Here is a 12,359-nt window from a genome sequence, read left to right on the forward strand (position 1 = left end):
TCTAACCCTAACCCTAACCCTAACCCTAACCCTAACCCTAACCCTAACCCTAACCCTAACCCTAACCCTAACCCTAACCCTAACCCTAACCCTAACCTAACCCTAACCCTAACCCTAACCCTAACCCTAACCTAACCCTAACCCTAACCCTAACCCTAACCCTAACCCTAACCCTAACCCTAACCCTAACCCTAACCCTACCCTAACCCTAACCCTAACCCTAACCCTAACCCTAACCCTAACCCTAACCCTAACCCTAACCCTAACCCTAACCCTAACCCTAACCCTAACCCTAACCCTAACCCTAACCCTAACCCTAACCCTAACCCTAACCCTAACCCTAACCCTAACCCTAACCCTAACCCTAACCCTAACCCTAACCCTAACCCTAACCCTAACCCTAACCCTAACCCCTAACCCTAACCCTAACCCTAACCCTAACCCTAACCCTAACCCTAACCCCTAACCCTAACCCTAACCCTAACCCTAACCCTAACCCTAACCCTAACCCTAACCCTAACCCTAACCCTAACCCTAACCCTAACCCTAACCCTAACCCTAACCCTAACCCTAACCCTAACCCTAACCCTAACCCTAACCCTAACCCTAACCCTAACCCTAACCTAACCCTAACCCTAACCCTAACCCTAACCCTAACCCTAACCCTAACCCTAACCCTAACCCTAACCCTAACCCTAACCCTAACCCTAACCCTAACCCTAACCCTAACCCTAACCCTAACCCTAACCCTAACCCTAACCCTAACCCTAACCCTAACCCTAACCCTAACCCTAACCCTAACCTAACCCTAACCCTAACCCTAACCCTAACCCTAACCCTAACCCTAACCCTAACCCTAACCTAACCCTAACCCTAACCCTAACCCTAACCCTAACCCTAACCCTAACCCTAACCCTAACCCTAACCCTAACCCTAACCCTAACCCTAACCCTAACCCTAACCCTAACCCTAACCCTAACCCTAACCCTAACCCTAACCCTAACCCTAACCCTAACCCTAACCCTAACCCTAACCCTAACCCTAACCCTAACCCTAACCCTAACCCTAACCCTAACCCTAACCCTAACCCTAACCCTAACCCTAACCCTAACCCTAACCCTAACCCTAACCCTAACCCTAACCCTAACCCTAACCCTAACCCTAACCCTAACCCTAACCCTAACCCTAACCCTAACCCTAACCCTAACCCTAACCCTAACCCTAACCCTAACCCTAACCCTAACCCTAACCCTAACCCTAACCCTAACCCTAACCCTAACCCTAACCCTAACCCTAACCCTAACCCTAACCCTAACCCTAACCCTAACCCTAACCCTAACCCTAACCCTAACCCTAACCCTAACCCTAACCCTAACCCTAACCCTAACCCTAACCCTAACCCTAACCCTAACCCTAACCCTAACCCTAACCCTAACCCTAACCCTAACCCTAACCCTAACCCTAACCCTAACCCTAACCCTAACCCTAACCCTAACCCTAACCCTAACCCTAACCCTAACCCTAACCCTAACCCTAACCCTAACCCTAACCCTAACCCTAACCCTAACCCTAACCCTAACCCTAACCCTAACCCTAACCCTAACCCTAACCCTAACCCTAACCCTAACCCTAACCCTAACCCTAACCCTAACCCTAACCCTAACCCTAACCCTAACCCTAACCCTAACCCTAACCCTAACCCTAACCCTAACCCTAACCCTAACCCTAACCCTAACCCTAACCCTAACCCTAACCCTAACCCTAACCCTAACCCTAACCCTAACCCTAACCCTAACCCTAACCCTAACCCTAACCCTAACCCTAACCCTAACCCTAACCCTAACCCTAACCCTAACCCTAACCCTAACCCTAACCCTAACCCTAACCCTAACCCTAACCCTAACCCTAACCCTAACCCTAACCCTAACCCTAACCCTAACCCTAACCCTAACCCTAACCCTAACCCTAACCCTAACCCTAACCCTAACCCTAACCCTAACCCTAACCCTAACCCTAACCCTAACCCTAACCCTAACCCTAACCCTAACCCTAACCCTAACCCTAACCCTAACCCTAACCCTAACCCTAACCCTAACCCTAACCCTAACCCTAACCCTAACCCTAACCCTAACCCTAACCCTAACCCTAACCCTAACCCTAACCCTAACCCTAACCCTAACCCTAACCCTAACCCTAACCCTAACCCTAACCCTAACCCTAACCCTAACCCTAACCCTAACCCTAACCCTAACCCTAACCCTAACCCTAACCCTAACCCTAACCCTAACCCTAACCCTAACCCTAACCCTAACCCTAACCCTAACCCTAACCCTAACCCTAACCCTAACCCTAACCCTAACCCTAACCCTAACCCTAACCCTAACCCTAACCCTAACCCTAACCCTAACCCTAACCCTAACCCTAACCCTAACCCTAACCCTAACCCTAACCCTAACCCTAACCCTAACCCTAACCCTAACCCTAACCCTAACCCTAACCCTAACCCTAACCCTAACCCTAACCCTAACCCTAACCCTAACCCTAACCCTAACCCTAACCCTAACCCTAACCCTAACCCTAACCCTAACCCTAACCCTAACCCTAACCCTAACCCTAACCCTAACCCTAACCCTAACCCTAACCCTAACCCTAACCCTAACCCTAACCCTAACCCTAACCCTAACCCTAACCCTAACCCTAACCCTAACCCTAACCCTAACCCTAACCCTAACCCTAACCCTAACCCTAACCCTAACCCTAACCCTAACCCTAACCCTAACCCTAACCCTAACCCTAACCCTAACCCTAACCCTAACCCTAACCCTAACCCTAACCCTAACCCTAACCCTAACCCTAACCCTAACCCTAACCCTAACCCTAACCCTAACCCTAACCCTAACCCTAACCCTAACCCTAACCCTAACCCTAACCCTAACCCTAACCCTAACCCTAACCCTAACCCTAACCCTAACCCTAACCCTAACCCTAACCCTAACCCTAACCCTAACCCTAACCCTAACCCTAACCCTAACCCTAACCCTAACCCTAACCCTAACCCTAACCCTAACCCTAACCCTAACCCTAACCCTAACCCTAACCCTAACCCTAACCCTAACCCTAACCCTAACCCTAACCCTAACCCTAACCCTAACCCTAACCCTAACCCTAACCCTAACCCTAACCCTAACCCTAACCCTAACCCTAACCCTAACCCTAACCCTAACCCTAACCCTAACCCTAACCCTAACCCTAACCCTAACCCTAACCCTAACCCTAACCCTAACCCTAACCCTAACCCTAACCCTAACCCTAACCCTAACCCTAACCCTAACCCTAACCCTAACCCTAACCCTAACCCTAACCCTAACCCTAACCCTAACCCTAACCCTAACCCTAACCCTAACCCTAACCCTAACCCTAACCCTAACCCTAACCCTAACCCTAACCCTAACCCTAACCCTAACCCTAACCCTAACCCTAACCCTAACCCTAACCCTAACCCTAACCCTAACCCTAACCCTAACCCTAACCCTAACCCTAACCCTAACCCTAACCCTAACCCTAACCCTAACCCTAACCCTAACCCTAACCCTAACCCTAACCCTAACCCTAACCCTAACCCTAACCCTAACCCTAACCCTAACCCTAACCCTAACCCTAACCCTAACCCTAACCCTAACCCTAACCCTAACCCTAACCCTAACCCTAACCCTAACCCTAACCCTAACCCTAACCCTAACCCTAACCCGATACGCGAGAGTTTTTGGCAAGCTTGGACCCCGGTTTATTCCGGGGTCCTACCTTTTAAAAACGACTGAGTAGAAAAAACTCACCTGGGTTTCCGAAAAGTGACTACTATGGGAAGGGCGCGCGTCCCGCCTGCCTGACTGGCGACGGGCGCGTAACGTTATCCTTCGGGCTTGGAACCCCGACCCTTCCCACGGAGCCTGTCGGCGTTGCTGAGGAGAGAATCCGGCGTCGAGAAGCCGGCGCACCGGTGTGTTGCACTCCGGCGAGCCGGCGGAGCTAAATTATGAGCTGGGGCAGCAAAAATACAGGCGTCGGTCGAGGAAGTAGGCCGGCGTCGCGCGAGTACGCGGCGGGGAGCGCGTAGGGCGACTAACTAAGGTAGACGGCGAAGGCCCGAAACCAGTCCTTGCCCATCCCGTCGGCGTAGAGAATAATCGAGAGCGAAAGCGTAGAGAACGCCTTTGGGCGTGGAGAACAGTCGACAACTGCCTCGTCCCACGCTGGGCTTCGCGGCCCTTGCCTCCAGCGCGTCGAAGGACGCGTCAGCGCGAACGGACGTCGCGTCCCTGCGTTTCGGACGCCATCGCCGCTGAGAGCGAGCTTGCCCGATATGTCGTAGACGGAGGGATACGGTGTTTAGTGACCCTACACCTGTCATACAGCCATGAGGCATTTCGGAGAGCGGACTCATCAAGACGCGGCGTGGACGCGACACGGCGGGCACGCCTTTTAATCGAGAGCGAAAGTACAGCAAAGGGAATCCGTCACCATGACGGCTTTTCCCGTAACGAAACTAGGAATTGACGGACTTCGTCCTCGGTCCCGGGCGGCGGTCTCGGGCGCCTTTCCGTGCATCGCGCCGCGGCATCGTGGCGTCCCAGATCCGGCAAACGGGCCTGCCGTCTCGTTTCCGGACGGCGAAACTCTGTTGAGCTTTAAGGGGGCGCCCGCGTCCTAAGCGGCGTCAGGCGACCCGACAACGGTCGGTCGGTCGATCGTTCGAGAGCGAAAGTACCTACGCGGGCGCCGAGAACGGCGGCGCCGGTGTCGGAGGTAGCCGACACCCTGGTCCCCGCCCAGGGGCGGACCTCGCAGTGCGCGAGATATATCATTCAAGTGTCCACTAAGGTCTAAGATGGCTTACAAAACGGCCGCAGCAGTCCGCCGCCTGAAACCAGTCCTCACGCCCTGCCGGTCGTACGAACTGAACACGGACTCCTAATCATATGCGTAACAAAAGCTGGAGCGAGCGTGGCTGGAAACGGGTCCGAACGCCTCTAGGGCCCGGTCATCAGCCGCGGCGAACGAAACAGAATGCGCGGCGGCCTTAAGCAAGTCGCCGACGCGATGCGGTGCGCGAGCGGGGAACGGGTCCGAACGCCTCTAGGGCCCGGTCTTCAGCCGCGACGAACGAAACAGAATGCGCGGCGGCCTTGAGCAAGTTGCCGATCGCAGAGAACGTTTTCATTGAGAGACTGTGGCGAAAAAAATCGTTGAATTCCTTGCGGTGGAGTCGGTGTGACGCAGCCGGTCAGGATTGGCCGTTAAGGTGTAGCGAAAGTCGTCAATTGCCACGTCAGAATGCGCGGCGGTCTTGAGCAAATCGCCGACCAAAAGCGATGCGGGGCGCAAGCGTTCGTACGACTCTGGCTTCGTGTTGGGAACCGCGGGTGCGATCGGCCCGTGAGTCCCGCATGTTGTCGGGACAGTCCGTTCGCCTTGCGCAGTAAAGGAGAGTGCGTTCTCTCGTTAGTCTCCAAGGTACAACGCCGGTCGAGGGCGAGGCCGGCGCGGAAAACGATCTTGCGGGGTTTGGCAACCCTGGCCTCCTCCGCGTCGGAGGACGCGGTAGCGCGACGAGCGAGCCACCGGTAGAGCTAGCGGCGGACTGTGGTCGGTTTGTATCGCCTTCGGGCGGCAATGGTGACCCTACCTCACCCTAACCCTGCCGGGAAACGACCTCGTCCCGCGAACAGTGCGGGTTTTCCACACTGAGAAAGTGTCTCTGGGTAATGCAGGCTCTGCCCAGTGCTCTGAATGTCAAAGTGAAGAAATTCAGCCGCGAAACCGTGGCGAGACTGTGGCGAAAAAAATCGTTGAATTCCTTGCACTGGAGTCGGTGTGACGCAGCCGGTCAGGATTGGCCGTTAAGGTGTAGCGAAAGTCGTCAATTGCCACGTCAGAATGCGCGGCGGTCTTGAGCAAATCGCCGACCAAAAGCGATGCGGGGCGCAAGCGTTCGTACGACTCTGGCTTCGTGTTGGGAACCGCGGGTGCGATCGGCCCGTGAGTCCCTCATGTTGTCGGGACAGTCCGTTCGCCTTGCGCAGTAAAGGAGAGTGCGTTCTCTCGTTAGTCTCCAAGGTACAACGCCGGTCGAGGGCGAGGCCGGCGCGGAAAACGAACTTTGCGGGCCGTGGCAACCCTGGCCTCCCCCGCGTCGAAGGACGCGGTAGCGCGACGAGCGAGCAGTGCTCTAAATGTCAAAGTGAAGAAATTCAGCCGCGAAACCGAAATACGGTTAACAGTACGGGTTCTCCGCACTGAGAAAATGACCCTGGGTAATGCGAGCTCTGCCCAGTGCTCTGAATGTCAAAGTGAAGAAATTCAGTCGAGCAAGCGAAGGATGGGGCCGTTCATCAGCCCGGAATGGTGAGCAAAAGTAGATGCAGTTAAGTAGAAGTGGGAGACGGTCGCTGATCTTGACGGGATGCAGGCAGCGTTCCCCACTCCACTGCGCGCTGTCGCGGTCGTCTATCCGGAAGGGCCCCCGGATAGACGGACGCAAGCCCGCGGCGGAGTCGGGCGAACACACCTATTCAAAACGGTGCTGCCTGCGCCCGCCTTGATCAGCAGCCGTTGGTTTAAGTAGCAAATATTTTCGTTTTTGATTTCGTGCTTGAAAGTGTGTCCCCGCGCACGCCCCGTTAATTTGGGGCGCGCGCGGGGACTTTTTTTTCGTCAGAGTCCGAAAAAGATCGCCACGGTTCTTGGGTGGTTTTCGGTCGGCGATCGGGCCTCGCTGCGCGCTCATTGTTTTCGTTGGAGTCCGAAAAAAAATCACCGGGGTTTGGCTCGGTCTTCGTCGGCCGAACTTCAATTATTTTTCGATCTCGACCCTGGCTTAAAGTGGAGAGATCTCGGACTTGGAAAATATTCGACAGAAAAACTTCAACTTTTTCGAGGTGGGTAGGACTTAACTGTTTTATACGCGTGTCTGATTTTTTTTTTCGATTTCAGGGGTGGAAATAATGTCAACACCTATCCTCAAAGTGAAAATTTCCTTCCACGAAACGATAAAACAAACAGCAGCTTCGTTCACCCGTATTTATTTCTAATCAGACAATTTTTGATAAATTTAATTTTTTCGCGCATCTGCTGAAAACTCAGGCAACACTCGCTCTTGTAGTCGTGTACAATTTTGCTCAGCAGACGACCATCTTTTTCGTAAAATGCACGCAGCCGAACCTCGTTAAGCAGTCTTCTGACTTGCTGCTCTGTTAAACGTGACTTGGCACCTCTCTGGCGTTTGCAAATGGTGCTCGCGAGACCTTCAAGTTCACCGCCTGCGCGATTGAATATTCAGACGGTAATAGCGTTTCGAGATTGAAGATATCACTTTGTCGTTCATTCACCTTCATTACAATCAATGCCGTGAGCACAATTCGCGGCCGTCGTACTTGGATCGCTCGCCGCAAACTTGCCGCCCTCTGGTTTCGGAGTATTTGCAATACCGGTCGCTGATTCACACGAATCTTGATGCGTAACTGATTTCGAATCGATTGCGTATTACTTTTAGTCGACTGCACATACCTTGAGCTGATCCGCGTTTTGACGCGGCCAAATCCGAATATATGCTCTCGAGTCGGCTGGACATGGCATTCGAGAGTAATTGTCTGATAAGGATCGATCCAGCGACCGCTTTTCGAGCTCTCCCGATCCCATCGTAATGTAGACAGGCCACTTCCGTGCTGTGCGAAGAGGAGATCGATACCTGACTTTGACCAAGCTCGTCGGCCGAGCTCGCCAAAGTCGCGACGATTTTACGTAAGTGCTGGTACGTCAGTGCCACTTGGTTGCGAAGAAGATATTCGATAACGAGCACCGAAAGATTTTTGTACGGCTCGCCGTTTGAGTTTCTGAGCGCGACTGTGTCTTCTTCGTAATCGAAACTCGGGTTGCTTTGCTGGCAAATCTGAATGGACAACAGGTCGTAGATCTTTTTGTAACACGTCGGCGACATTGTAACGCTTACGTTCTTAAATCGGTCGTAGTCGCGTTGGCTCATTACGAACAGGCCCTGCTGCGAGCTGGATTTGTTCTGGTCGACTTGCACCACTAAACTTGTGGTGTCGTCGACCGAAGCGAGCGGGCGACTTAGCTCTCGCGCGGTTACTCTTCTGAAATACGACAGTCGTGTCCCTGACGCCATTCCTATGCTGATTACCGTCGCTGCCAAACAATCGCGGATATTTTCTTTTGTGATCGGTCGGGTAAGGTCGTCGTTAAACGCCTCGGAGTTTATCATTCTGAAAATAATCAAACGGTAAACTTTGAACCGTTTAATATCACCATGACAGTACGAACCTTTTCAAATTTCCCCAATTTCTGTCAATAGCGTCCATGTCGAGCGACAGACGCTTTTCGTTTTGTCGTTTTCGTCTCTTGTTCGTGGCTCGCGAATATGTGGCGATGATCCGCAAGACTCTGACCACGTTCTCCGGCGACACTATTTTGTCCAGTATCGCGGGAAAATGCAAACGCGCGAACTCCAAAAATCCTTTCAGTGACGTTAACGTGTTGAAAATGGTGCTGGCAGACAGCTCCTCGTCCTGGTTGCCGATAAATTTCAACAGTCGGTCGGGCTCATCAGCAACAAACTTCCTGAACGTCGATTTGACTTTGCTCACCACCATATTCGTAATAAATTCGTCCAGCAGTTGTAGTTTGCGATGCCTACGATACGCGGAGAGCAGCTGAAGGAAACGAATCGCAATTATTTTATAAATCGAAGCGACCCGGTTCGCGGAGATACTCACGGTTGCAAAGTCCGTTTCAAACGATAACTTTTTAAAATTATTTCTGTAAGCGTCTCCACCTACGGTGAAACCGTCACGTATTTTATCCAGGTGTGCGTTTCTCCAGTGCCCCGACACGTAAGCTCGGCTTATCGATCGCGAGCAAATAGTACACCACGATCGTGAGCGATGTCGCTTCGTCGGTACCGCGCAACGTGCTGACCTGAAAAAAGTAGCGATCGTTCGCCCCTGTTCACGGTAATTGTACCGTTTACAATCTCACTCTTTTGCGATTTGAGCTGCCGTCAGCTTGTGTACTGTTCGCAAGTGTCTAGATAAATATCCTTTTGTCCATTTTTGGCAAATGCGGCACCTGTCTTTTCTTACGCGTTTTACTGGACCAATCTTTATGGGACTGCTCGCGATACATGACAATATTAGCGGAGTTGTATGTGATAAATGACGAAAGACTCACCTGATCGCTTCGAAATTCGCAGTGTCCATACCCTTTATCACTGAATCGCCGATTTCATGCGAGAGAATCGTAACAGAGCAGCGTTACACGCCAAGGTTCACCAGGAAATGCGCGCCGCTACGAAAATGAGGCCAATAAATTTTCCAGTGGCATTGTTACGTCACACAGATGGCTAGATTCATTATTTTGCGAAAACTGACTTGTAGCCGATCACTGTAGCGTAGCGCGCAAGCGCCGAAGATTGGATACAGCCTCTTGAAGGATCGGTATTGCCTGGGTATGGTTTTAGTGGTTTCATGGCGACACCCACGTCACAGCGTATTTCTAGTTCGAATAAAGTCTACCGCCTCGTACGAAGATCACAATAGATTTGTACACGAGCAGCGAATGCGACCGGCATACGACAGAGCATGGATACTGCCTCTTGAAGGATCAGTCTTGCCTGGGTATGGTTTTAGTGGTTTCATGGCGACACCCACGTCACGGCGTATTTCTAGTTCGATTAAAGTCTACCGCCTCGTACGAAGATCACAATAGATTTGTACACGAGCAGCGAATGCGACCGGCATACGACAGAGCATGGATACTGCCTCTTGAAGGATCAGTCTTGCCTGGGTTTGGTTTTAGTGGTCCGTTGGCGACACTGCAATTACAGTTCCAGGTTCCAATCTACAGTGCTGAATTGAGTTTGAGCGTGATTAGAAGGTGTGCAGCGCGTGAAGGATTGTCTTTTTCGTGATGTGACGTCATCAGAGGCGACGGCGACAAATGGCGACACTTCAATTTATAATGGCGACACTACAATTACAGTTCCAGGTTCCAAACTTCAGTGCCGAATTGGGTTTGGGCGTGATCAGAAGGTGTACAGCGCGTGTGGGATTCTCTTCCCGTCATGTGACGTCATCAGAGGCGACGCATGGCGACATTTTATGTCATAAAGGCGAAACTGCAGGTACATTTCCAGGTTCCAATCTACAGAAATACAGCTCCAGGCTAAGGGATGTGGCTGATATGGACACCAGTCAGCTTTCTATTTACTGTACGGCTTTTTTCACAACCTAAAGTGGAACTATGAGCGACACAGATCAAATCGCGCGGCGCCAACCATATGATAAAGTCTCGCCCATACGTACCTATCCCATAAGACAACTCTGCAACATTTGCGGGTGAAAAAATTTAATGTCAGCCAAAATATAAAAAACGATATCGAAAACAATATCAATTACAGCTCCCGTGTCCTAATAAAATTTGTTTGATGAATCTTAGTTTTGTTCTCATCTGATCAAACGTCAGGTAGCACACCATCATGAAATGTTTGACTACGCAGCTTTTTAGCGGGCCGGTGTCGCGGAAAAAATCTTTCAAGCGGTCGTCAGTCACGATTGCGGTGATTTGCTCCGTCGAAAGGGTTGACTTGCCTCCCCGCTGCCGTATGCAAATCGTTTCGACAATATTTTTGCTTTCCGTACCTTTAAATATGATTAGATATGAAAAATTCACATGGTAAACGCATGCATGTCACGGGAAAACTTGTAACAGAGATATTACCGCGATCATAGTTCAATCGAAACTTGGGACTCACCCGATTGGAAAATAATTTCTTCCTCGCCGTTCGCGATAATTTCTTGTTGGAGCGGGTCAGCGTGTTGTACAGCGGCGGCGTCTTCCTCCTTCACAACTGGCGAAACGGCATCTTGATGAGTAAATCGAATTAGATGGAGGTAAATATAATTTTATTTGACTTCCGAGGCTAACCTTTATCAGTGCGCAGGTGCGCCAAACGGATTTTCATGGCTTTTCTGCGCGACTCGGTCACCTTATTCCTCCTCTCTTGTCGCTCGAAACGATTAGACCTTGAACAACACGACACAGTTATTTCACGGTGAAAATGCCATCGATAAATAACAGCAGTCTCACTCTAATATCCTCTCTCTCTTCCAATTGTGCACTGTTCTCAAGTGCCGAGAGCGCTGTCCTCCTGTGAAAAAACCGCAGACGAAACAGGTTTCTTGCCTGATTCTCTTCGGCGTACGAACCCTTTAATTATTAGTCTGAATTATTATTTATAGACTGATAAGCTGCATAATAACTCACTTCGTGTCCTCTGTTGGTGTCTGCGCCGAAGATATCGAGGTACTTTGTCTATAAAACAAAAGTTTCGCATCGATACGCGGGTTTTTCTACGCTATTGCAATGCAGGCATTGGATCGTTCCTAATATGTACGCACGCCCCTATATAGCAAATTTATATCTTGTAGACTATAATAAAGTGCTTACCGGCGCATGCAGTATAGTATATTAGGCAGTAACATGAAGAAAAGCTTACCCGATGTCTTGGGAATCCATCACACTCGTTTGATTGACGGTATTCCTTTCTGCGCGTCCCGCTCAAGCGACTCTTCAATACGATATGAGCGCGCGACAAGAATTCAATGAAAAAAGTTTTTCTCGTGTCATTATTACGTCACAGAGTCCCTCTGGCCGCGCTCGGCTGAGCACGGCTCGCTCAACGCGTTTTTTGCCTATAACTCTTCACGTAGGGGACCCAGCCTCAATATCGACACATGTCCGTGACCGGCGCGACAGGACAAATCCGGCGCAACCGTAGATATCCGGATCAGACAATCCGGAGCACGGCCAGAATCCATTTTGTGCCGAAAAAGGGCGATTTCAGAGGCCGATTGTGAAGAATATCCCGGTTTGAGGTCTTTATTTTCGCTATGCGTGCTCTGAGCCAGTTAGAAATCACAGCCGTACCTCGTTCATGGATACCTGACGCACGCAACTCCGTATCGGCGGACTCTGCCGCTCGGCACTCGGCCTCGCCGAGGTCCGAAAAACGACCAAGTCCAAAATCCTTACGTGCCGGTGAATTCGGCCTCTCGGTTATCGCACAAGCATATCGTGTCGAGCAGGCGCCGAGCAGGCGCCTCTCCTATAGTAGTCATTTTCCAGAAACCCTGGTGAGTTTTTTCGACTTAGTCGTTTTTGAAGGTCGCACCCGGGCCGGCGGGCCGAAAAATTTTTGCCGAAGTAAAAAATTTTTTTTCCCGGAAAAAAAAAAATTTTTTCCAGAAAAATTAAAAAAATTAAAAAAAAAAATTTTCGAAAATGTC

At 50.9% G+C, this 12,359-nt stretch overlaps 2 protein-coding genes across 3 annotated transcripts; both read right to left on the reverse strand.

Moving 5' to 3' along the window:
- Positions 1 to 7,063: 7,063 nt before the first annotated feature.
- LOC145447256 (uncharacterized) lies at positions 7,064 to 9,538 on the reverse strand. Of its 2 annotated transcripts, XM_080325673.1 has the most exons (8): positions 9,244 to 9,538; positions 9,052 to 9,183; positions 8,790 to 8,991; positions 8,338 to 8,726; positions 8,006 to 8,279; positions 7,564 to 7,945; positions 7,386 to 7,505; positions 7,064 to 7,316 (listed from the first exon to the last, which is right to left on the reverse strand). In XM_080325673.1, the coding sequence occupies exons 1-8, from the start codon at positions 9,270 to 9,272 to the stop codon at positions 7,069 to 7,071; spliced, it is 1,776 nt and encodes a 591-aa protein (XP_080181799.1). In that variant the 5' UTR covers positions 9,273 to 9,538; the 3' UTR covers positions 7,064 to 7,068. The 2 variants fall into 2 exon arrangements, with proteins under 2 accessions (XP_080181799.1, XP_080181800.1); XM_080325674.1 differs by lacking the exon at positions 9,052 to 9,183.
- Positions 9,539 to 10,402: 864 nt separating this feature from the next.
- LOC145447257 (uncharacterized) lies at positions 10,403 to 11,673 on the reverse strand. Its single transcript, XM_080325675.1, has 6 exons — positions 11,570 to 11,673; positions 11,338 to 11,385; positions 11,161 to 11,280; positions 10,999 to 11,096; positions 10,826 to 10,936; positions 10,403 to 10,712 (listed from the first exon to the last, which is right to left on the reverse strand). Exons 1-6 carry the CDS (start codon positions 11,587 to 11,589, stop codon positions 10,462 to 10,464), a joined length of 648 nt encoding a protein of 215 aa, XP_080181801.1. The 5' UTR covers positions 11,590 to 11,673; the 3' UTR covers positions 10,403 to 10,461.
- Positions 11,674 to 12,359: the final 686 nt, after the last annotated feature.

Source organism: Botryllus schlosseri, chromosome 9 (genome assembly GCF_051294905.1).
Source record: "Botryllus schlosseri isolate E-star chromosome 9, Bs_hap1, whole genome shotgun sequence".
NCBI lineage: Eukaryota > Metazoa > Chordata > Ascidiacea > Stolidobranchia > Styelidae > Botryllus > Botryllus schlosseri.

What these genes read in the sequence shown, in the direction of transcription:
- LOC145447256 (XM_080325673.1), bottom strand. Translation starts at nt 9,272, where the DNA reads ATGGACACTGCGAATTTCGAAGCGATCAG. An exon ending in AATTGGGGAAATTTGAAAAG is followed by an intron (nt 8,280 to 8,337) that starts GTTCGTACTGTC and finishes GATTATTTTCAG; the next exon opens with AATGATAAACTCCGAGGCGT. An exon ending in ACTACGACCGATTTAAGAAC is followed by an intron (nt 7,946 to 8,005) that starts GTAAGCGTTACA and finishes TTGTCCATTCAG; the next exon opens with ATTTGCCAGCAAAGCAACCC.
- LOC145447257 (XM_080325675.1), bottom strand. Translation starts at nt 11,589, where the DNA reads ATGGATTCCCAAGACATCGG. An exon ending in ACACCAACAGAGGACACGAA is followed by an intron (nt 11,281 to 11,337) that starts GTGAGTTATTAT and finishes TAATAATTAAAG; the next exon opens with GGTTCGTACGCCGAAGAGAA. An exon ending in AGAAATTATTTTCCAATCGG is followed by an intron (nt 10,713 to 10,825) that starts GTGAGTCCCAAG and finishes TCATATTTAAAG; the next exon opens with GTACGGAAAGCAAAAATATT.